Below are 26563 nucleotides of genomic sequence, written 5' to 3' on the forward strand. Positions count from 1 at the left end.
ATGCTATAGATTAAACTTTTTAGAAAAGTTTTTATAAGAATAGAAACAATGTGCAAAATGTACTGTTTTTTCCAAATAAGTTGTGCATCTAAATCGTTAGAAAAGAAGTAAAAGTATAAATAGAATATATCAGGAGAAACACAGTTTGAATAATGAACACTGACTCTTGCTGAAGTCTTAGTGCAAGCTAACATTACATTGTGCTGCTCTGAATCTCTTTTACAAAGAAGGTCAAAATCAAACACAAGATTTGGCAGGTTTGCTTGTAGTACTATCTTGAGTGAAAATCCCATTCAGAAATTATTCTCTGTTTTGCTTCCCTAAGTGGTTTAATTCTTCTTTGCTGAACCAATCAGAGGTGTTACTTTTTCTAAAGGTGATATTATTCTTAATGAGGCATTTGGCTACTATGTATCTGTGATCATTTAAGGAACCTAAAATACTGCACAATGTGATACTATTTTACTTAGAATATGGTGTAGGAGAGCAATTCTTAGGAACATAACTTTGAATTTGTCTATTTCCCAAGAATATGCAAATTCACTAGACTTGATACCTGGGAGTGTACGATAACAGCTATCAGAACACAGGTTCTCACATATATGTTCCTAATTAGCTTTGCTATGCCAAAACACTGTTTCATTTATGCCTTCCACAACCCAGACATGAAGTTAGAATCAGTTATGTAACTATGAGAATATAGGATCTGGAGAGGAGGCCCAAACACTGATTCCCTTGTGGGCTGCTCAGTGACAGCTTTTGTCACCTGGGTCTCACCCAGCTTGAGCCTTAGCCAGTTAAGGTTCAGTTAGCTGCAAGATTTAGGGAAGCAGACAAAAACTGTGGACTGCTGTTTCTGGGACAAGGCAACACAAAAAGTTCCTTTACTGCTGCCAACTTGTAAGGCCAAAACAACTCCATGTTCTTCACAAAAGGATTATCTGAGAGATTGCTGCACTCTTTTCTCTCTTAAAAATGGCTGTGCTTTCTAGTTAACAGTGCATTCAGGAGTAGAGATAATTTAACCAGTTTATAAGCAAATATGGTTAAGTATTAAAAGCATTGTAGCTATTGTAGCACAGTTATATCTCTGACTGTGCTTCCTAGTTTACCCTGCTGCTTTTTTACAGTCTGATACCCAAACCAGCTTACTAGTTATTTATTAGGGTAGTTCATCACTGCAGCACATCGCAGCACGGCTAAATTGTAAAGGGAATAAGCTTTCCAAATCATGCCCATGGAGACCACCACACATAAAAGTCAATCTTTCATAGTCAAAAAATGAAAAAAGTAAAAATAAAAATGAAGAAATGGATGAGGGAGCTTGATGGCTTTTGTGTTTTCCTGTTACTGCTTCCTTTCATTGGATGTCGTGATATGGTGTTGCATAAACTTCTGATGTCGACATACAGCAAGGGAAAGTGAATAAGAACAGGACTGTTTAAGTAGTACATCCATGTTTTAAGAGGACTTCCAGCCAGTCAAACTGAAATACCAGGGTGGAAAGGCTGGCAGAAATATCTTTTGAGTCTCTCAAGTCACCCACATTAACAGAGAAGTTTGTAATGAGGTGAAAAAATGACAGTTGATCATCTAGGAAATCTTGTGAAATACACAAATTTCTGTGCATGGAGAGATTAGGACATCTCAGAATGCAGGTTTCTCAAACACGTGCTATGTCATTGTCCTTTATTCTCCTCCCAGCCTCAGAGTACCCAAGAGTAACTGTTACTGCTGTCACTTGAATCTTTGGTCCAGGTTCCCACATTGTGCCATGTTCATATCCTGTGTGGAATGATAAAGCAACATAGAGGCCATCATTCTGTCACTTTAATGATTGCATTAATCATAGAACTCAAAATTGAAATTTTTCAAACCCAAATTCAGAAAAGGTTGACAGAAACAGAGGGGACTGAACACCAGCCATTTTCATGGTTTATTCTTTTGATTCAAGAGAATACTCTGATATAAATAGTATTTTCTGTTTGGGAATCTATATCCTTCAAATAGTAATAAGAAAAATAAAAGAAAAAAGAAGACAGCAGCAATATCCAGACTGTGACTGCTGCAGTATCTGCTGTGAATGTTTTAGATGGTCTGACATAATGTATTAACTCTGGCAGCTCAGACAATCAGGTTAGCCCATTCTGGTTGAGCAGGACAAACAGCAAAAATTTTTGACATATAAAGTATGTAAATAAATAAAGTAAATAAAAATTTTTTTTGACATATCCTCTATAAGGGGATGTGAGTTCAGCTGTGCTTGAACACCATCTTACATTTTAAAACATATGATGTAAATAAGTTATGATGAATAAATAAGTAAATAAGTTATGATGAATTTTATAGCAAAATTTGCATCCAACATTTCTGTTTTTACCAGCGCTGCATAGATTTTAAAAGTAATTGTTCTGAATGAACAAGAGTTGCTTCCATGTGAATTTGCTAAAATTTGAATGGAGTTTTACTTAGAATGAGGACATGGAAGTTAGCAAAATATACAATTCTGTGAGACGACTGTGAATAGTGATGGGATCTGAACTAAAAACAAGGTAAGTCAGAATATTCCAGCCTTATGAACAGTATGAATCACATCTCAACAAAGAAAATATAACTCACAGTCACATATCAGCTTGTCAGCAACCTTGGAATTTTCTTCAGGGAAAAAAGATGTTAGGAAAATGTTGTTACTTCTTGTAGCAGTGTCCTTTTTTAACTAGGGGCTCACTTGCCTCCTTAGCAATAAAGAAAGAAATTTGGTTATCTTATTTGTTTAATTTTATTAATTTTCATCCAACTCCTAAAACTGGGGTGAACAAAAGCATGCAGGAACAGTCCCCTTCCAGAACCTTAAACACATCAGTGCTCAGTCCCAGAAATTGACTCAGGGAGAAAATAAACAAGGTATAATATGCAGAATAAAATTACAAAAAGACAGCAATAATAATTGTTTCTATGTAAAGAAAAAGAACTTAGAGATCTTGGTATAAGGGAACCAGTGGTAACTTGACTTAATAGCACCCATTCATTCTTCATTGTTCTTTATGAGAGAAAAAATTAACAATGAAATTAGATTTTTCATTTAATGCATCTCTTCCCTCTAAATTCTGTTTTCTTTCTCTTTCTTTTACATCATATAAAATTCCTTTTTGCCTGGATTTCCTTGGCACTTTGCATTACCTGCCAGATACACCTTCTTCTTATCAACGCTTTCCTCATCTGCTTTCCTGCTTTCTTTTCATTATGGATTTTCCTCTCCTGTGTATGGAGTTTCAGTTCCAATCTCTTTTTGTCATTTGATTTGGAAATGCCTCTGTGGCACAACCTGTTTCTTCTACCTGGAGAAAGACCTGGAGAAAGACCAGGTCTGGAGAAAGACCTGGAAGTGGGGTAGAGAGCAAGTAATATCTGTTTAGACAGGTATCAGGACCACTAATAATCAATACTGCTTCAGAGATGAAAATTTAAGGTTAAACTGACTCCTCGAGGGAACATGAATGAATGTGTTACTAATTATTGTAGAAAAAAAAAATGTGTCATCACTCATCTTTGTTACTGTTTTCAAACCAACAGGGAATCCTTTGGAGTTTATAGAATACCTGGTAACTTCATAGGCTTATCCACTAGATTTAATTCAGAGGAGCGAGAACCTACTTTCTGCAGAGACCAGTGAATCAGAAAGAAAATAAGCAATAGTGCTTGATACTTTTTTTTTTTTCACTGATAAATAGTATTTTCAGTGTGTATTTTTCTTTCACCAGTTACCAAATTGCTCTATGAAGTTGGGATGACATATATGTACCATTCCAGCTAAGTATCAAAGATGTGTTTATTTGATTTTTAACTGGACACTGAAATATTTATGTATTCCATGGATGAACAAAATTGATCATAGCTGACAGTTCTGTCCATCCACAGTCTTAGCTTTTACACCAAGACTTTTAAGTAGGTTAGCAGTTGTCTACAGTGTTGCTTTAGAACAATACAAGGTTTGAAGAAACAGCCCTGTTGACATAGCTGTTATTTCTGCCTCTTGGTTTCTTCACTTCCTTCCTACACTCTAACAGTCATAGACAACATTTTACAGCCGGAGGTGGATCTAGACTTCTCAACCACATGACCAAAATTAGGAGAAAAAAGCACTGTGTCACTCATGGCTTTGCAGAAGGAGTGGGCAGGGGAGGGAGGGCAGTAGCTAACGGTGGCAGAGGCCGTGCTCTTTCTCCTACAGGAATATTTGCCATCTCGCACACCTCAGCTGCCTCTCCAGTGACGGTGGCAGCTTGTCTTTCCAGGTCTGTGGCACCGTTTGGCAAGCAGCGAGGCCATGGCTGCGTTGCGGCTGCCGCACCTTGTTTAAAGCACTGCATAACCTCTGTGGGTAGTACTGGACGAGCTGCAACAGCCTCATGTAGGCAGGGAGAATTAACGGTCCCGTTCTTTGCACCAGCATATACCGTGTCCTCTACTAGTGAAAGCTGCAATGCGGGCTTGCAGGCAGATCCATGGTTCAACCTGGGAAAGCCTCCATGGTTTAAAACGGATGTTTATCGCAGGAATTACAGGAAGATGAAATCGGAAGGCAACATTGCTGAGATGGTTACTCAGCTGACACAGACCACAAGCGCACACCCTGTTTTTTAACCTCATCTGACAAATGAACCAACCTAAAGCTACTCGGCACTTGCCCACAGCGGGCACCCCACCACGACTTTTCCCTCATGCCAGCACACGAGACAGGCAGGGAGGCCGGGGGCGGGCCTGTGCCGGGCCGCGGCGCTCCCCTCGCCTCAGCCCGGCCCCGGGGCGGCGCCGCGGCTCCCTCAGCGGCCCAGTTCCTGCTCCGGCGGCCGGCCGGGGGATGGCGGGGCGGGCGGGCGTCCCGCCGCGGCTCTGCCTGCTGTGGTGCGCCCTGCGCTTGGCGGCGGCGGCGGCTCGGCGTGCGGCCCCGCACCTGGTGCTGGTGTTGGCCGACGACCTGGGCTGGGGCGACGTGGGCTGGCACGGCTCGGCCATCCGGACGCCGCGGCTGGACGCGCTGGGTGCGGGCGGCGTGCGGCTGGAGCGGTACTACACGCAGCCGCTCTGCACGCCCTCCCGCAGCCAGCTGCTCAGCGGCCGCTACCAGGTAGGGACGGGCTGTGCCCCGCTCTGTGGAAATAAACCCGTCCGCGTCCCGCTGAGCTGTGGGCTGCGAGCTGGGAAATGCAGGGGCGGGGTAGTGCAAGGTGCCGGGTTAAAAGGCACCGCAGGGCGCCGGGACAAACCGCCCTGGCGCGGTCCCCTTCTCTTAGGTGCTTCTGAGCAGAGTGGGCACGCACAAGATCCAGCCAGAGGCAGCGCTGCGTGCTCAGTTTGTGCTATTTATTTTCCCGTGCAGTGTTTAAATGCGTCCTGTACACCTGTACACCTCTACATCCTCCTTCACATGGTGCCCCATGCTCCCATGACAGAGTGCCCACAGGCTGATCCTTAGCCTGGGTGCCCAGCTTCCTACTCATGCGCATGATTCCCCGCCCCCCCCCACCCCCCTTTTTTTTTTTCCTCCCACAGGTTTAAGAATTGAACTTCATAATTTTGCTATACTTTTTTTTTTTTTTTTCCCTTTCATTTTCATTGCAGCTTTAGCAAAAACGGGAAAAAAATTAGCAAGAACAAAATGGAGGAACTTGCAAAGGATTAAATGTGTTTCAGGAACTTCCCCTTTCTCTCAAAACGTTCTGCAACTGTATTTATCAAAGAAAGTGCTCAGAATGAAATTAACTGTTAGTTAATTCCACCACTACCTCGTGGTGTAGCTGAGCGATTGCTCTAGGGGGGGCTTACCTTTTGCTCTGTTTCCAAACTTGAAGAGCCAATAAGGAACAGAAGGATGTAATTTTTCTTTTTTTACCAGTACTTTTTTTTTTTTTTTAAATTACTTACACTATTTCTTCATATTGACCTATTCTAGAATGCAGTTCATACTGTTAACTTGCTTCTCTAGAAATAGGTCAGTGTCAACTGGACTTTGCAGCATCTGATCTGAGTGGAAATTAGAAATGCTCATAGTTCAGTCTTGATTTATGTTCATTATACGCATCTGACTTGATAATTCAATGTCATGTTGACCTTAGTAAAAATGAGTAAAATAATATTAGAAAATTGAAGAAAATTTTCTATAAAATTGAGCAGACATTCTGTTCAGGAAAAAACTGTGTAACAAGTGTGCGGGGTTTTGTTTTATACAATGATATGGTGAACATGATGAAAAATTACTCAAAGATTTAAGAATGTAACCTACATCTGGAGCTGGAATTCCGATAGTCATCGTGCAGTCTGTGAGGAAAAAAGAGCAAAGCTGTTGGTTTTTGAAAGTTGTGGATTTGTTTTACTATTTTCCTTTTTTTTTTTTTTTTTTTTTTTTCTCTCTAGAGACTGTGGAAGAAATTGCAATGCTTTCCTAGCTTGTATCTTTCACTATATTAATAATACTTTTCTAATGCTGCATTAAAAAAAAAAAAATCCAGCTCCATTTTCAAAGAAAATTAGCAACTAGTACACCCACCACTGTGTACTAGTCTACTAGTCTAGTCTACTTACCCATGCACTTTAAGTCAGGGCTTACTTGGTTTAAAAGTGAGTTCAAATGGTTGCTACCATGATGATTTCAAATTAATCATTTAGCTTGCTACACTGAAGTGCTTAGTGGCATTATGGAATCTGATGTCTTGCTGTCTAGGGAGGTGTTGGAGATTTTGTGCTTTGACAGAGGCAGATTACTAGAAATACTTAGTAAACAAACAAGATGTTTAAACTGGTATGTGTGTGTTTTCCCTCCTAGGTTTAGGGTGGTGGGACTTTTTTTTTGTTTGTCTGTGGTGGTTTTTTTAGTAGGAGATATGGGAGTTGACAAAAGTCAGCTTGTAGTACATAGTAACTGAAGAGGTTTCTTGCATCAAGCAAAATATACTACTCAGACTGTTATTACCAGTCATACGTTTGTGAAGAGATACAAAGTTCACCACTTGTTAAGTGTAGAAACCTGGGTGGGACAGTCAGAGGTCAGATCTAGTCAGTGTCTAAAACTTGCCTTATTTCCAATATCCAATTTTTATTTTATTTTATTTTATTTGTAAAAGTGCTCAACACTCACTTTGAGGATGTAAATAAATACATACCTATGTTTATGTAATACCTATTTGGAGCAGTACTGCAAAAATAGCTTTCCTAGCCTTTGCCACCTTTTCCTCCAGTAACTGTTCTCTGATAAAGGCAAAAGCTCTGTAGCTGTAACTGCATTGCACATTTTTATCCATCTGCATTCTATTTAAATTTTTGCATTCAGGAAGACTGTAATAGTAGTTGTTATATGTTAGGCTTTTAGATGAAAATACAAAAGGCTTGATTATTTATTTATTTATTTATTTTTATTGCGCTTGAATTATGCCTGGGAAGATCCTCTTGTTAACACTAGCAGTACTATTTCATGGTCTTCCTCCATACAGCCCTGACCTCCATCTTTGGCTTCCTGAACTTCGGTGGTGCTACATCAGTGAAACCACCAGGCCCTAAACCTAATGCTACCCTGCTGTGTAATATTGTTTCTTTTTGGACCTGGTTATGTGTTACTGCATTGTAACTAATACCTCTTCCTTTCTTTTCCCCGCTAGATCCATACAGGTTTACAACACCAAATAATCTGGCCGTGCCAGCCCAGCTGTCTACCACTAGATGAGAAACTCCTACCAGAGCTACTTAAAGATGCAGGATACGTTACTCACATGGTGGGGAAGTGGCATTTAGGGATGTACAGGAAAGAATGCCTTCCAACACGCAGAGGATTTGATACTTACTTTGGTAATGGTTAAATTTAACATGGGCAATGTAGTGTTAAAAATGATGAGAAAACTGCTTGATTCTTCCAAGAAGAGCAGATATACTGTGAGTGCATAAGTAATTCTTAAGCACGCATATTTGCAGTGCATAACTGTTAAAAATCAGTTAGTGCCTTAAATGCATGCCCAAGCCTTATGATTTATTGAAGGAAATATTGTAATTATTGAGTGCCTCCAGAGAAAGCATTTCTCTTTAAAGATCTGCATTTAATTTTGTTCTATGATGGTTAGAAGATTTAAGGTATAGTGATTAGTTTCATTTTAAAAGTGTCTCTAAACTGTACTTTTTAGGTTAGACAGTAGACCTCGCATGCTCTGCAAATAATATTAAACTGCTAATAAGCTGATATATTTAAAAGGGAGAGAAATAAACATCGCACCATAGTGTCTTCATGCTTTGTAAATAGAATATCACTGGTTTTCCACTTCTTCTGGCAAGGAAAGTGGTGTGAGAGCCTTTATAAAAACAGCGTACAAAATGTAGCTGTTACAGGAACTCACAAGCTATGAAATCAAGCACTTAAATTGAAAAAAGAAAAAGAAAAGAAAGGAAAAGATAATGGCAGAATTAAATTGTCTGTGTGTATGTATTACAAAGCAACTTGCAACTACATATTACATATTTTTCCTCTCACAAAAGCTCCAGTCCAAGTATTGATTGGATGTTTAATAGTTTTGTGCAAGTATCCCATGTGAATGAGAATATTTGCCCACAATAATATTTATTTCCCCACTGTAATATTTATTTTAATATAATGACATTATATTATAATATTTATTTCCCCATTATGCGAATCAGGTTATCAATAATACACCTCATACCATTTGATACTGAATACAAGGTTGTTAACTTCCACTTGGTTAGTTTTAAAATACTTTCATTGAATGGAGAGTTTCAAAACAGATTGTCTTCAAAATAACTCCGTAAGCTGTTGACAGTAATGCTGCCCAGTTCTACAATAGGGAACCTAAGATACAGAAACTTCAGCTATGCTTGCTGAAGCCCACACTCCTCTTGTGTAATGTTAGGTACCTAAATAAAGAGCCTGTTTGTGCTATGTTCCCTTATAGATACTGGTGATTCAAATTCTAGGTGGAAAGAACTATTCCCTTAGATTGTCTCTTTTGACTCTTCAGAGAGCTTGGGATATGGTTTTACAACTGAATTAAGGTAGTAAATATGGATCATAACACGATGGACTACTGTTTGAATCTATATGCCTGTTGGTTGTCTGCTTCCATCCCTTCACAGGAGCTTGTCTTATTCTGGATGGCATAGATGTATATATAGGCTTATGCTCCTAGGAATGAGCAGGCTTTTAATACCAGGACTAAGGCTGGCTCTAGGCATAGTCATTCGGTGCCCAGCATGACACCAAGGAAATTATTTTTCAATGGATGTGGTAGTTTAATATCCTATTATGTTCATATAGTTCCAGTAGGAGTCGCCTTTAGCAAGTTTTTTTTTTTTTTTTTTTTTTTTTTCCGAGTAATGGTATGTGAAGCTGCTGTATAAAAGTTCAAGTCAAGTTCCTCAATTTTGAATTGTTGGTCTCAGTTTTAATTTGATTTTGCAGAACTTCAGATTTTTCTTTTTTTTCCAGATTTGGTTGATTTTTTTTTCAGGGTACTAGAAGATAAATCTGAAATTTGATTTTAGATGTAATAATTACTGAGATTCAAATGATTTCGAAGAGTTTTGTTTCTGATCAATAAAAAACAACAGCACTCAATGCTTAACAGGGTAGCCCTTGATAGAAGAAAATTTATACCTCTAGAATTTATACATAGGCTGTTTCTTTTGGGTATCTTTAAATAGTAGTATCTTCTTCTCACCAGTTGGGGTCAGCAGAGGATCAGAAATTACTTTACAGCTAAAAAAACGAAACACTTCATACTTGGATGCATTTTAATAAATGTTAAAAAACAAACAGACACACACACAAGCGATTCCTAACAAAACAAATTCCAAGCTTTCTAATAGAGAGAAAAGTCTTATGTGGAAAAAGCAAGTATACAAAATCAAACCAGATAAAAATTATAGTAGTACAGGAATAGGTCATTCCTTTGCTATCAGTGTATTAGTTTAATACTAAGGCCTTTGATATAAAGTTATCCCTATATAGTGTCATTACACTGCTTTCAAACTGTTTCGTGTGCTTTGAAATTACTATTTGTAGTAGCGATAAAAAGTCTGTGTGTTAAATGTTGAGATACTTATCCCTATGAAGTGATGTCACTACTGATTATCAAGTATTGGATGGGTGTCTCAGCTCAAAATGCCTCCCCCCCCCCCAAAAAAAAAATGCTTCTGTTTCTATGATGTTGTGTTAATCTGTTTACTTGTCATCTTTTCCTGTTCTAGGCTATCTTCTGGGGAGTGAGGATTATTATTCTCATGATCACTGCGTGCTCATCAAAGCAAAGAATGTAACACGCTGTGCTCTGGACTTCCGAGATGGAGAAGAAGTTGCAACTGGATTTAAAAACATGTATTCCACTAATTTATTTACAGAAAGAGCTATAGATCTTATAGCCAATCATAAAACTGAGAAGGTAGAGTCAGCATCTCTTACTTTATTTGAGAATTTTAACACTGAAAAATGTTTATAAAAATGTTAATGAAGTATTAATGCAGAGACCTACATTTGGGCTGTAAATGTGGGCTTTTCAGCAGGGTACACAGAGCTAAATGTGAAAAGTAGCACTGATAAAACTTGCCTTGTCTCCCTGTCAGGATGAGTTTTGGCTGCATAACCCTGGCCTACTACCCTTCTCCATTTGATTTTTAACAATAGAATTAATGAATTTACAGAAATGATTTAGCATGTAACTTGCTCACCTAAAAGGGGAGTAAAAAGCTTAGCAGGAGAATTTTCATTAAAAAACAACAACAAAAAACCTTTAGCTGTATTATGAAGAAAAGATACACTTGCTGTTTTCCCACAGTTTTGCCTAAGTCCTTCATCAAAGTTTTATTAGTTTGTGCTTAGGGATTAGAAGAGGCAGTCATAGAATTGTAGAATGTCCTGAGTTGGAAGAGACCCACTAGGATGATTGGGTCTAACTCCTTGCTCCACACTGAACCAATCAAAAATCAGACCCCCTGTCTGAGAGCATTGTCCAAACGCTTCTTGAACTCCATCAGGCTCGCTGTCATGACCACTGCCCTGGGGAGCCTGTCCCAGTGCCCGACCACCCTCTGGGTGCAGAACCTTTCCCTAACACCCAGCCTGACCCTCCCCTGTCCCAGCTCCATGCCGTTCCCTCGGGTCCTGTCGCTGTCCCCAGAGAGCAGAGCTCAGCGCCTGCCCCTCCGCTCCCCTCGTGAGGGAGCTGCAGGCCGCCATGAGGCCTCCCCTCAGCCTGCTCTGCTCTGGGCTGAGCAAACCAAGGGACCTCAGCTGCTCTTCATACTTCTTGCCCTCTAGACCCTTCACCACCTTTGTAGCCCTCCTTTGGACACTCTCTAATAGTTTTGTGTCCTTTTTATACTGTGGTGCCCAAAACTGCACATAGCACTTGAGGTGAGGCTGCACCAGCATGGAGAAGAGCAAGACAATCCCTTCCCTTGACTGGCTAGCAATGCCATCCCTGATATACCCAAAGGTAAGGTTGGCCCTCCTGGGTGCCAGGGCACACTGCTGGCTCATGCTGAAGTTGCTGTCAGCCAGAACCCCCAGATCCCTTTCTGCCGGGCTGTTTGCCAGCCTCTTATCCCCTAGATTGTACAAATAGCCAGGGTTGCACCTTCCCAGGTGCAGCATCTAGCACTTGCTCTTGTTAAACTTCATGTGGCTGGGGATTGCCCAGCCCTCTAATTTGTCAAGATCTCTGTGCAAGACCTCTCCACCCTCACGGGAGTCAAAAGTTCTGCCTAACTTATCTGCAAACTTACTTAGTATGAATTTGAGTCCTGCATTCAGGTCATTTTTGAAAACACTGAAGAGAAAATGTAAAATTCTCTAAAATGTAAACCTGGCTCTAAAATGTAACCCTGAGGAACCCTACTAGTGACTGGTCACCAGCCTGATGTAGCCCCATTTACTACAACATTTTGAGCCCGGTTCATCAGCTAATTGCTTTCCGTTGTATTATATTCTTGTCTAGTCGTATGCTGAATATTTTGTCCTGAAGAATACTGAGAGAAACTGTTGAAAGCTTTGCTGAAATCCAGAAAGACCATGTCTACTGGTTTCGATTGTCCAACTAGATGGGTAATCTTTTCGTAAAAGGAAATGAAGTTAGTTAAACAGAACGTTCCCCTTGTAAATGTGTTTTGGCTATGACCAATGGCTGCATTTTTTTTTCAAGTGCTTTCCAACAACTCCCAGAGTAATCTTGTCCATAATTTTACCAGATACTAAAGTGGGAAGTTGAATAAAATTCTGTAGCTGTTAATTAATCAGGACTGCTTTTCATACAGTAACTTTTTTGTTTGGTACTTTATGTTCAACTAACTTATTTTCTGTCCTTCCGCCCCAGCCCCTCTTTCTCTACCTTGCTTTTCAGTCTGTCCATGAACCTCTTGAGGTCCCTGAAGAATACATGAAACCCTATTCCTCCATTAAAGATGAGAAGAGGCGCCATTATGCGGGAATGGTGACTCTTATGGATGAAGCTGTAGGAAATCTTACTGATGCTCTGAAAAGATATGGTCTTTGGGATAACACTGTTCTTGTTTTCTCTACTGGTAAGTTTGTTTGAATATTCTTTTAGTAATACTTTGATACAGTGTCTAACAAGCTGAATGCAGACACATCTGGCCCCTCTGTCTTTCCTCAATATATTTTGTAACTACTGTCTGTCTTATGGCTGTCTTATGTATGACTAAACAACTCTGAAGCAGTATCAGAGGAAATGGAGGATACTCCTATCAAAGTAGGAACAATGTTGTGAAAGCAGAGGAGTGAAGTGAAGTTGGAGGCATCTTAATAGGCATGAGGTCACTGAATATCTATCAGAATTGAATCCTTACTGAGAGAATGTTGTATGTCATATTCATATGTCCTGATATGTAGCTACCTGTCCTGATAGGTAGCTGTCTGCTCAGTCTATAAATTGCCACCTGTTGCAGGAGGCACAAACTACCAGACAGCAAGCACTTTGAAGACAAAACTCTTTCTTTCTCCTACTTTTATATAATGTGTAATTTTTGCAGTTTCTTCCTTGAAATATTTCACTGGCACATTACTCCCATGAAGCAGAGGTCTATTAATAAAAAAGCTTAATATGTGATGATACAGTCTAGGTTGCCAAATTACAGGCTAAGATTCTGTATGTATTAGCATATGATCTAGTTTCTAGATTATTAGGAGAATACAAATAATGGATTATAAAACTCTTTTCTTTGTTTCCAAACTTGGAATGAAGTGGAACCTTTCTGAAATACAGACACTTGGCAGGGTTTCAGGAAAATAGATAATATTGTTTGGTTGGCAGTGGGAAGTCACCTTTCAGTGCTTAAAATTGCTTGTTTGTCCAGGCTTTACACATCGGGGCTGTCAAAATGGCAAATTCATTTTCTTTGAACACTATGTAGAAAAACAAAGCAAGCAAGCAACTGAAAACCACCTCCCTCCCAAAAGAAATTCAAATGCAAAAACCCAAACTCAAGTTTTGATTAAAATGAAGTGGCATATTTTGAGTTTATCAGCTGCTTTGTATAGCACTTGAAATCTTGGAACAACATTTTAAGTCCAAGCCTGTTTGCCTTGTAGTGGTTCATTTGTGTCCTTTGGTTCATTAGGTTTTGTCTCTAATAGAATTCAATAACTTTTTTGTACCTGTTTTTTTTACAACGTTTTCATATTTAGAACCAGAAATAAACAGCAAAGCCATATGGAAAATGACAGCAATGCTTATTCCATGTGGAAAAAATCTGCTCTTTGCTCATGGGGTCCTGACAGAGTGTTTTCAGTAATGTTTTTTCAGTACATTATGGAATAAAACTAAAGACATCTGAGCTGGAAGTTCAGAGAATGACTGAATTAGAGAGGTATATTTATTTATTGTTTATAAAACATTTTCTTCCAAACAGAGTATGCCCTGCTTTTAACAGTAGTTATCATACAGTCAATTACAGGTACATTTCAACAAGAGTCAGACAGTCAGGAGAATCCAGTATCTGTCCTGTCTAATGGGACTTGTCTTGACTTAATAGATGTTTTAAACTGCCAGGAATGGAATTTAATATGATTGAAATGTAAGGAAATTGGGCCTAGATCAAGGAGATTGCAGGCAGTGATTCATTTTTTCCATTGTTCTTTCCTCAGTTCACACAACTGTTCTTTATAGGCATAAAACATTGCATGCATTAAAGACCGAGCTTCCAAAACAACAAATGTTGAAACCATTAAGTATCGGAAAAAAAAGGCGTGAAATCTATTCAGCTTTTCTATATTCTGTCTATCACTTTTGCAGATGGTGTGTTTTAAAATGGGCATCAGAAAGTGGTTGAAAAGAAACTTGAGAGGGTCTGCAGTTGGGTGTCTTGTGCAGAGAATTATGCTATGTGAGATCTCTGCAAGTTATCTGCACAGCTTGCAAGTTTTCTATAACTGGGAGCGTTAGTGTGCATTGGTACTTATGGTATGGTGTTGCCTAAAGTAATGATTTTGGGAGTTTGGTCTGCAGTCTGGCTTGAGATAGTTTTTTTGTAGTAAAACCAATGCTCCCGTGTGTCCTAACTGTAGGACATGCCCCTAACTCTTTTTTCATACACATTTTTTTCTGGTATACTTCTTAAACGTATTTTTTCAGCTCTCCAGGGCCTACCCAATGCTCTTGTGGAACCTGTAGACCCTCCTCTTGTTCAATATGACAAAAGAAACACATTTTCCTATATGATTAGGAATTCTCTTAAAAATATTTCTTCCTCTCTTGCAGAGTTAAGAATCAGTAGGGTCATTTTAAGGGTTTGAATGAAGTCTACAAGGGAGAATTTAGAGAAGGATAAATAGTATCGATAATTTTATTGAACCATGGCTGCATGTCTCTTCTGCATAGTAGTTAAAGACACAGGACTATAAAAGCACCCACTGTTTTGTTATAAAGCAATGCAGTTTGATAAGTGTTGTTGGAGAACTGTAGAGGAAAAAGAAGTGAAGACCCTACTTTTGCAGTACATTTTACTAGATTTATTACTTTTCCCCTCTAGTTGTGACCAATATTCACATTTGGATGTTTGCGTCTTACTACTTAAAATCCACAGAAAAAATATAGAAATTACAGTAATAATTTGCTATTGTTTGCTGTGCCACATAGCATTGCAACAAACATACAGTCTTCATTGATTCCTTCACTGTTAAGTATCAAACCCAAAATGAAAGATGTCTGTTTAGTGGATGCTAGTATGACACAATCTAGTTCTAGACTAGAACGTGACTTACTTTTTGCTCTGCCAATGTATTTCTTTTTGTTAAACTCTTGAGTGTTTCTTCCTATTAGTATATGTAATTGCTAAACCAAGATTCACTTGAAAACATGCCAGTTGGCAAATGGAACTATTGCACATTTTAAAAGGGCTTTGTAAATTGTGTAGAACTCCAGTTCCACTTTAAAAGAAATAAAAAGCCTGACAGAAATACTTGGCCAAGAATGAGGTACTCTGGTCATTAGTGAAGTCTCACCACGCCTCAGAAGTGTATCATGTAAATCAACATCTCAGGTGTCTTTTTGAACAGATTCATAAGCTATTTCTGCAGGTAAATAAAAGGGTGGGAGGAGGATAGTATGATAGTATGTGATCTTATATTTATGTATCAAGTAATAGATACAAGCAACTTCTAGACTGGTGCAATACAAAATAGAATTTGCTTTAAAAGAGCACATTTTACCCTGCAGATACAAGTACTTATACACTAATGGAATCAGTGGTGAAAATACAGTCACGGTCTAAGCAAAACAAGTAAAAATGGATGTTGCAGTGCCTTGGGTATCCATGGTTTTTTATTAATTTGAAATAAATAAATAAATAAACAAGAGATAGGGTTTGTTTTACTTTTTGGAAACACAAAAGAATATACCTAGAACTTTCCTGAAGAGGACCTTAATTTAAAATAACCAAAGGTTATAAGAAGCATACAAATTTAGCTTAGCACTGTTAAAACTGGCTTGTAGTCCAAGTTTTGCTTCAAATGTAAACCTGTATTTGAGGTAAGAAGTTGGGATTTGCTGTGTATAGCACGTGTTTATAGTTTTTGCAATATACGACGAGTGATTTGAGTAGAAACTCTCCAGCATTAGAACACAGGAATCTGATTTCTGATTTAAGTTCTGTATTAGAGCAAATATCCCTTGTCTTATTTAACTTTCAGCTTTTAAATATTCTAAACAATTTTGAAGCAAACCCCCTTACCACTGTTTCTTCCAATATGTCTGACAATTCTTAAAGGGGAGTTAGCACTGCAGTGTCTGGTAGTTGCCATGAGAGGGCTTTGAACAGTAAAATATGTAAATTTTTTTCTCTTCAAACCTTGGTTACATTACTAAGAGGAAACTACATAAATCCTTTCCATAATGGAGCATGTGACAGTGATGGCTGTTTTCACTCCAAAAGATGGTCTTTTTATTGTTTTAGAATTGTGATTAATAGAAGCACAAATTGTCTTGGACATACGTACTGATGTTTGTATAGTCTCTCTCATATACTCCTTTATTTTTTCCCAAAAACTTTATATTATCTTTCCCTAATAAAGAATTCTTTAGTCGATTTTATTTTATTTTGAGCGTTTTGTGCTTTTTGTCTGATAAAATTTGTGTTTTTTTGCCTGTGTCTATATTCTACTTTGGTAGAAATCAGGGATCTGACTTCCACTGGACTTTCCTTGAGGGCTATTTTTATCCATATCTTTGTTCCTGAGTGAAATTCTGCTCATTCTCTTTAGTAGGTAAGGGACTTGAGAGAGACTTTTAATTCTAGATTATCCAAAACAACTAAAGGACAGATTGGTTAGAACAGTTATTATCTGATTGTGTTGTTAGAGGTGCTAACTTTGAAGGTTGTGTATCAGACAGAATTTTTAGTAAGTCTGCTCAATTATAGATCTGAAGAAGTGCTTTAATCTCTCCTGTCAAGAAATTCTGAAAGGTTCAGTGTACTGCCAACAAGGAAAGTACCAGAGTATCTGCTTTTTTCCTAAAGAGGAAGTAAGCACATATATCTTGGTTGCAATTACCTTCAATGAAACAAGTTATTAGAGTTTGTGTACTTGCAAATATTACTTTTATATCTTGAGTATTTAAGCTTGTTATTATACAGATAAGAGGTGCATCTTGTCACTGTACTTGCACTGATCACAGGTATTGCATGCCAGTGATAAATAATGAAAGGTGCATGTGTCTGGTGTTTCATATTCCAGTATTGGCTTTTGTTCTTTTTACTTAAACTTTTTCCACATTAGATTATGGGAGGTAAGAATAAATGTTTTTGGAAATAATAGAGTTTCTTCTTTCTAGTGCTGTGTTACACAGCCCATCTAGATTGATGCCCTAAGATGCAGATAATAGCAATGACTCATCGAGATGATTTTGTAAGAATATGTTATCAAAAGCAGAAACGTTGTCATATGACAAATCAATCTCAAAATGAAAAATGGGAAGGTGTTGATAGTCAAGAAATATAATGATTTTGGTTTCCTATTCTGAAGACATGTGAAAAACTAAAATGTTTTGTAGAAAATGTTTATTTACATTTGCTTTCTTATAACATTGAATTCCCCCCCCCTCTTTTTTCCTTGCAAAACCTAACATTCCAAAATTGAGTTCCTGAACAGAGAATGACCTTGTCCCAGAGATATTCACTTCTTATTATGCTTTGCATTTTAAATTCCACCATAAGTGGAAAACTGAATTTTTCTTCCTGTTTTGAGCAAATGTCAGTACTTAAAATGAAGTTCACTGGTAAATAAACCTCAGAAATTAATTTTGCCGGTGTCGCAAGCTGGCCATTTTTGATTAAAACTTTAACTGAGGCATGCTAACAGTTATTCTAGCTTTTTTTTTTTTTTCTTGGTCTGAGGGGTAGTAAAGAATGTTGAAAACAGCTTATTTACATGTTAATGACATGTAATAATTTCACATAGCTGTTGAAATGTTGTGTTGAACTGTGTTTACTATTAAACTATATTAATTTGTTCTGTATGATAGTGTAAAAGAAGCCATTATACTGTGTATCAGAATCTTCTACATACAATTCAATGATTTGGTTCAGTGCTCTGTCATTCATTGGGAAGAGTCCAAAGTTTTCTTAATTATGGCTTGTTTCACTTGCCTACTGCAGACATATGAAAAGTTTGTCAGGTTATTCATGGTAGTTTTACATTAAAATTTGCCTTTGTATTTCTCTTGTATTTAGTGATGGTGAATGCTGGTGTAGACCTTACACAGCAGGGTCTGTAACTCTGAGGCCTGTTTAATTGCTGAGGCTGCTTAAAGTAAAGGCAGTTGCCTGAAGCTTTCTGCACTAGGATCCTATTGCTGTACTGGGAAAGAGATGGGATAAAAAAAAGGAAAAAGAATAGAATGAAAAAGGCCATTGTGCATGCAGCTGTTACAAGACTAAGTTTGTATCTATTAGAATCTTCTATAAATTAAATTCATTTTTTCCACAAGATCAATTTTTTATTTATTTATTTATTTTTTTCTGCATTAGAACAGTCAGGAGAGTAAACAGACAATTCTGGTAAGTTTAAAGAAAAAAAAAGTTGATTTATCTGAACACAACTCAGTAAAAACACGGTGCTCTGATGCATCAGAGGTATTATGTTCCCTTGATGGAAAATAAAAGCCTTATGGGTGTATTTAAAGCATGACAAAAATTACATGAGCAGAATTTTATAGGAGAAGGTGTGGTTTTCTGTTCCTACTGTGCTTCCAACAGAAAGACTTTCAGTAGTTCTTCCATCACACACACACACAAAAAAATCTATATTAAGTGCTGAAAATAGAATAATGCATCATCAGTCATAAGACACTTTTTTGAGTGGCTTTTCTCCTGCATATATTGACCCTTCCAGGTTACTCTTTCTGTATCATAGTGAAGTATACAACAGATGTTTTTTCATCAGCTGATCTTAACTAAATGACTGTGGTTTGTTTCATTGAAAATGTATGTTTCATACTAGCCGTCAGAGTTAATGTGCTTACATTTTTATCACACTTGCAGCACAATTGGAAAATGTAGCAACAAATGGATCTTTCAAATTCATTATGGGGAAGCAGGGAAGAACATGAGTTCAAATTAAGGGCAAAGTTATTCTCTAATTCCTGCTGTGAGTAGCTTATCCGCAGTGTAGATCTCTGCTGTGTATGCTGTACTTTTTTTTTTTTAAACAAAACCTCAATGGGAGTTCCGTACTTGGAACATATACAGAATAAGCATTATTCATGCTGTGAAGATCAGAGGGGAGAAATTTTCCCCAAATGTGATCCTTTACTGCCATTATTGACAGTACTCTCTGTTTAACTCTGAGTCACAATCATGAGCTTAAATCACACAAAGGAAAGGCTCTGAAGTCCTGGTTTGTGACCTACACTTTCAGCAAGAATGTTGAAGGTCAAAAATGAGATGCATTTACAGAGCTGTGTGTGAAGCTGTCTAGTGCTTACTCATATTGTGTCTGGCACTAGTAAATGCTATTTAATTCCCATTTGTATATACTGAATTCGCCAACAAAATATTAAAAGTTTTATTTTCCTTAAAGAAGCAAAACCAAACAACTAGCTGCCTGCTTATATCACTGATACTAGTGACTGATGGTAGTGTTACATCCAAGCCATGTACAAGAATTCTGCATGCACGAGTTTGTTCATCAGGGCAAAGGCAAGAAAACTATGGGGATATGGGTTTTTATCCCATCCCATTCTCTGTTTGTCACAATGTCTACTTTTTGTTTAACTTGTCTAAGGTTTTCTGCCTGTTTTGTTATTCCAGTTGCTTATTCTTAGGTGCAAAATTCAGAAATTAGCTTTGTAGAAATATTGTAGGTTGCATGAGTCGCTCTGTTGACTCAATGTTTTCAACAGCAATGAGACACTAGCGTGGTCAAACTGGCTTCTTAAACTTTAAAAGTTACGTATGAAATAATTTCACAGTTAACTTTTAATAGACTTTCCAGTTCTGCTTCAGTGTGGATGGACCCTTACACTGGCCTCCATATGGTTCTGATTAGGTATAAGACTATGATTGCTCATAAAGCCCCAGTCCTTCAAAGGAACACAATAAATAACATTTAACAGGTGTTTACAGAATTAAACTGTGGATGAATTGGGTATTCTGTCTTCTGCTATAGTTGTTACTCCTGTTAAAGTCTAGTTGTTGTGGATTAAAATAACCTATATGGTCACTGGTACTCAAAGATGAATTGCATTTGATTTTTTTAATGCAATTAATATTAAAAAAAATCAAAAACTCAGTATTGCAAAGCAAATACAGAATTACACAAAGGAGGAGAAGAAAAGCAACATCTTCAGTAATCCAGTTTTGTGGATCATATTGTTCTGGATGGTTGTTAAGCTGCCCCTGGTTTATTTTCCTGTTTAGTAAATGTTCTATTAAAAGAATTGTGTTGCCTGGCTGATGATGGCAAAGTGATGGGATCACATTAGATACTGTGAGATGCAGGATTAGAAGAGAAGTCTGTTTCTGTTTTTGCTGTTTACAGTTCATTGTAAAATCTCGTAATGCAGTAGCACAACAAGAAAAGAAAAAAAGCCTTCAAAATATGCCAGTTTGTGTTCCTTTTTAAGCTTTCATCATTCAGAGCTTGGTTGTTGCACAGTGGAAATATATCAGAAATTTTAGAGGGAAGGAATTTACTCCTTCCTTATTTTACTAGGACTTGGTGGGTACAGCTATCCCTGATTGCCCTGCTTGTCTTAGAGGTGAGCAAGTGGTGAACTGTCTTTTACTTTCTATGGGGACTATATCCTAGTACATCACCACAGATGATGGAAAAAGATTAGAAAAACTTTGGGTAAGTTAGTTTTCTCTGTTTTTCCTGATGATTCTTCCTTGCACAACCTTAAATATTTCTTCCTTGTCGTGTAAGTTGTTTTAGATGATGGCCATGAATTTACTAATACATTGGGTACCATTATATAATCAAGTACTATTAAATTTACTAAATATTACAATATAACCAGATGTATGCCATTTTTCTGATCAACTGGTCTCATAACCAAGATTAGCCAAAGAGATAGTCTTTTGTACGTTGCTCTTACTCTTTTTAGAACTTACTTTTCTTATATAACCAACTTTTCAATTTTGAATATGCAGGGAAAAGAGGAATAGTGTTTTATGTCACTAGGAATCACTCACCATAGTGGATCTATACTAAATCTGTCACTTAAAGCACTGATTTATTTATTTATTTATTTATTTTTGTATCTGCTGTTATTGTGTTTTCTTATATAGCTTGATTTTATATTGTAGATCATATGAAAACAGTGATGGAAATACTTTTTGAAGGAATACTGAGATACAAAATTATAAATCATGATTTAATAGAACAAATGCTAAGTTTGAAATTTTGTACACATAGGTGTTCAGATTTCCTTTGTAACTGATTAATGTTGTTTGAAACAGCACAAAACCATCTCACAGAAAGCTATCATGTGTGTTTAGAAATGCTGCTTGTCCAAGAGACTTACTCTGTCAGTCATGGACACCCCTTGCTTTATGAATCAATATAGAAATATAAGGAAAACCCATCACTAATTTAGGAAGGAAGCATACAATACTGTCTGCTCTGGATTAAGCATTTGGAAGAAGCTGCAGATGTTGTAAGATGGCCCAAGTCAAGTGTTACCTGAAAAAGATTATTTGAATCCCTGCTGAGTTCTGAATCTGTTTTCTTCCTTTGCATTTTCTTTTTTTTTTTTTTTTCATACCTCTATGTTCACATGGAGTATGGCTTGGTTAGTACATCTGTTTTGTGTACTTGTGAATATTCCAGAATTAAAGTGTGCTCCAAATAATGTGTGAGTAAAGGCTAAACTCTACAGAAAAAAATAGAGCTTCCATATAAAAACTCAGCACGACTGTCTTTTTTATTCTTCTCTCTCTTCCACTTTCCAACATTCTATGTTATTCCTATGCATACGACATAATAGACTTGCACAAGGTTTCACTCTAGCATGTGTTAAAGCAGTAAGATTTTCCCTCTTCTTTAATTCATAGGTGAGTATAAACAGCAGAATTTACTTAGAACCTCAGAATACAGATGTGCTGAATGCCTAGGAAATTGTGCATTTTACAGATTTCAAGTGTAAAAAAAAATCTATCATGCATAAACAGTAGTTTTTGTAAATTACAATTATTTTAATAAGATACTGTATCAGTTAAGAATTGGTTGACTTTAAAAATGGAAGGAAAGTTTAGTATCAATTTTTTGCTCCTTCCTGTAGATTTTCTTGATCATCCATTTCTCTAAGAAACGTTTAAAAGGGATTTAGACTTTTCATGCCATGAAATACAAATCTTTCTCTGGGGGCTTTGAAAAGACTCCCCCCTTTGGTGAGAGAAAGAATTTGCTCTTTTCTTTGAAGCATACGTAGTCACTAGGATTTTTTTTCTGGACTAAGTGGTTTCATCTGTATGACATTTCAGATTGATTATTGAGTAGGATAGAAGAGAAGGATTGATTCCAGTCACTGATTATCAATATACAACATGCAAAATACTGGAAAATGTGACTTTTGTCCTGCTGAAATATCTGTGCTGTCTCCTGAAAGAAAAAGATAATCATATTTATGTAGCGGGATAGGATAAGAATTTTTAAAGTGTGAAAATCTCAGCTTTCTTCTGTGTTTTTGATTGCCTAGAAGAAATACATTTTTGATAATTCAGGACTGTGGCTTTCCAGGCTGGAAACATTGTTGCATGCATAAGAATCATCACATAGGTAAAATGCAGAGTAGACTGTAGAAGAAAAGATGAGATACTATTTTAAAGTCCTCTGATTTGAAACCGATTAAAGAAATCAGGTTGGTAAATAGCAAGAGATAAAAATGTGCAGAGGGAAAGATGAGCTTTAATTTTATGAGATGGAAAAGAGATCATGGATATATTTACGAAAATGTGATTGGATGAATGCACATTGAGAACAAGAAAAACAAACAAACAAACAAAAAAACCACTAGGTTATAGTAAGAGTTCCTGAGAGATGATTTAAAAAAAAACCAAAAGTGGAAGACACACTCATTCTCTCCCTCACTTCTTCAAAATGTTGAGGGAAGCAAGCTTTAGAACATACCTGGATGCTCAAGCAGAAGTAGCATGAAATAAAGATGTCACCCATGGTCAATCTAGATTTTTGGCAGGATTTTACCACATTAAATTGCAGCAGTGAATAGCAGGTGCAGAGGGGATATTGTAACACAGATAAGGAAGTCATCTTGGACCATGATGAAACAATCTGACAGAAGAAAACAAGATCCTTGGGACTGAGCACTGATTTAGAGATGAGGGTCAAAAATAGAGCCTTCCCAGCTGTTGGGTAGAAGGGAAGACTGAAGTGACATGAGTGTCTGCGGTTACCCAGAAAAAAAGATAATTATATACATGGTGTATGTAAAAACATACACCAAGGGAACCTTTGAATGTCAATTGTAATGGAAAATGGTAAGGAAAAGTAGAGAAATAAACAGCAGCAATGCTGATAGTCTAGGGGAGAGCACAGTGCATCCAGCATCTACTGGCAATCTACAGTATTTAGACAGATAAAAACAGAGAGAGTTTCAAAGTAGCTGCGTACCTTAGTCATGGATATTAAGATTTGGCTATGGATGAGTACCAAATCCTGTAAGCATCTGATATAAAATTGGCTTGGAGACCCAATACCTCAGTGTATGTTTTGGATTTTTAGCTCTTCATACTAATGTTTGAACTAACAAGCTCATTTTCCCTGCTATCATGAGGACCCTTTGTATTTCAGCTCCTTACAGCTCAGTCTTAATCTTTTATCTGCTTTTTCTATACATTCCTACTAAAGTTCTTCACACCATTTGCAAATTTTTGCATCTCTAGAGACTGTAATGTGCCTTCAATGACTGGAATATCTGTCTCCTACTGTACATCATCTCTCCATCTTCAAATTTCTCTTTAAGCAGGAAGAAACAGCCACACTTACTATACCTGAACTTTGAGCAATGCTGCCATGTAAACTGTTGCCTGTGTCGGTTCTTGTGTTTGACCTCTAATTGCATTTGCTCATGTCAAAGTATAGCCAGAGCTTTGTGTACATTGAAGTGAATTAACCCTGAATTTCCATTAAGATTATAGTGTTGCTTGAACTTGGTTGGGAAGAAACAGCAGCAGTAATTTCACTTGTATTTTAAAGTAAATGGCTTTAACCAACTACATATAAAAAGAACCAATTCAGCAACTGCAGTATATGCTTTTCCTTATTAACTCCTTGAGGTCTACATAATTAGGCTATGCAAAAGATTACTGATCAATGCAGAGGACTGCATGTATTGGAGCACTGCACTGCATTTGATACCTTGCAAGAAGATATTTTAACAAATTAAAAGTGAAATAGTTGAAATATGTTGATATCTGATATACAAAATCTGATGACAGTTTTAATAATTGTCTTGTTCAGTCTGCCTTTCTGTTTGCAGTGCAACATTGCAACACGTTTTGAAATCAAATAAACATTTGTTATAAGAGGATCTTTAGAATGGCATCCTGTGCATGCTTTTCTGTCAAGTCCAGATTTTTATAATAGTATTCTTCTATTACTGTTCTCTTGGAGGAAAATACAAAAAAGAGGTTTCCATTTTTTTTTCTTCACAGAAAGCTGTGGCTGCAAATGATACAAAATTGTATCTTTCTACTTGAATGTATTGCATGTTATGCTCCATAAATGTGGCATCAAGCTTTATACCAGTGCATTTGATTGACTGAAAAAGCAAAGCCTTTTTTAAGAGAGTTTGTTTAATAATTACGCTTAACCAACAACAAATGATTCACATTGACTAGGAGACGTAAACTAGTGCCAGTCAACAGTTACTATTACCGGAAGTCAAGAACAACAGAAAGCAAAAATAAAAAAATGCATGCCTCAGGAACAGCTGTGTAGATAATGATGCCAATGAGTGAGACAGAATTAGGGGCTTCTTCTGCCCACAGGTCTCTTTTTCTGCCTATAAGTGTTTTTCTGCCCACTGTGCTTTCACAGTTGATTGCCCCTGAGGTATTTCAGCTGCATTCAGGAAATGCATGTGGCTGCATTGTAAATGCAACTTAAATGTAAAATAAATGTAAACTTAATTTTTTCTTCATTATCTGTCTTTCTTATTTGTTAAAGTAGCATGGTGACCAAGCCCTTTCCTCCCGCTAGCTTGATTGCACTTAGCAAAAGCCAAGGTAGCTTTTGGACCATTGGTGAATGGGCAGTAGACATTGCCTTGGACATTGCTGAATGTACCTATATAAGACCAATGTATTTTCCACCTTGTCAGTGAGTGCTGAATAATCTTACGTGTTTCATTTCATTTCATTGTCATCTCTAGGAGAATGGAAGTATACAGGAGACAAAATGGTTACCACAGATCACAAAGTAATTAACTTTTTTTTTTCCTTGAAGTTTAAGACTAGTGTTATAAAGATTTTTCTCAACTTTATAATTCTGTTCCGTTATGTGGTTGGGAGAATTGTCAGATGGAATTTCAATTTTTGTGGTTTATGTGTTTGGTTTGAGCCTAGGGACAAATACACTTATGAAGGTACTTGCTGCCCTTTTTTCATATGTCCAGTGTGGCAGGTAATAACAAAAGAGTTCTGTTTCATTTTTATGTTCATAGGACAGCAGATGTGTATTTCTTTTTGCTTGTGAACTGTGCCAGGATTTCTTGGGTATAGCTATAGCCCCAAGTGATTAAGAACTCAAGTCACTCCTCTCAAGGAAAAGTGATGTGAAAAACAGATGCAAATGTGTCCAATTGCATGAATCAAGTCATAGTTTGTAATGTGTAAGAGCAGTGCATGTGTCTGCACTTAATATTAAAAAGGAAAAAAAAAAAAGACATCTGGCTCATAGCAGATGAAATATAAAAACCACAGACACATAGGCAGAGTTGTGCTATTGCTAGACAAGCGAGGAACAACTGAAATGCTCATGACACTGAATTGTGGCCCTGACACTCCTGTTGTTATGGGTGAACTTCTTAATTCCCTGTTTTGGTTGTGGCTGTTCCTGGGCTGGCTGGGGAGTTCCGACACTGACCAGTTAACATTGGCTGCAGGAATTGTTATTGGAATGGCTGACAGCTGTCTGCCAGCCTGTCTGCACAGCCTTCCTGTGCTCGCTGCTGCTCGGCTGCACACTGCTATTGTTCATCTGGAGCCTTTCTCTTAAAATCTTTCCCAGCTGTATCCTGATACGCTAAACCACTTAAATTAACTCCAGATTGCTCTGTTTATTTTGTGTGAGATAAGTGACAAAGTGCAATCCTAGCAGTCCTCCTCAAGTAAACACAGAGGAAAAAGGGGGTACAGGATATTATGATGGAAGAAGCAGATTCTGGACACAAGCATGAGGCTTTAATGTATGTAGATTAGTTCATTTATCTCTCCTGTTTGCATGTAGTTGTAAGTTTTGGCAGCTCCTTATCCCTGTAAGTGATTTTTTTCTTTTCCCTTTTTAAAGAAAAAAAAAAGTGCTAGGTCAAAGTAGTAT

The 26563-nt window shown here is 37.5% G+C and overlaps 1 protein-coding gene across 2 annotated transcripts in view; it reads left to right on the top strand.

The window, feature by feature from the left end:
- Positions 1-4798: 4798 nt before the first annotated feature.
- Positions 4799-26563, top strand: part of ARSB (arylsulfatase B) — a 64264-nt gene continuing 42499 nt past the window's right edge. Inside the window, exons 1-4 of one of the 2 annotated variants that reach the window (XM_035553557.2) lie at positions 4799-5128; positions 7653-7839; positions 10243-10433; positions 12363-12570. In XM_035553557.2, coding sequence (XP_035409450.1) covers positions 4862-5128; positions 7653-7839; positions 10243-10433; positions 12363-12570 — 853 coding nt within the window. In that variant the 5' untranslated portion in view covers positions 4799-4861. The remainder of the gene's footprint in view (positions 5129-7652; positions 7840-10242; positions 10434-12362; positions 12571-26563) is intronic. The other variant, XM_035553559.2, reaches the window with a different exon arrangement.

The sequence above is a fragment of the Cygnus atratus genome, chromosome Z (genome assembly GCF_013377495.2).
Source record: "Cygnus atratus isolate AKBS03 ecotype Queensland, Australia chromosome Z, CAtr_DNAZoo_HiC_assembly, whole genome shotgun sequence".
In the NCBI taxonomy this organism is placed as follows: Eukaryota; Metazoa; Chordata; class Aves; order Anseriformes; family Anatidae; genus Cygnus; species Cygnus atratus.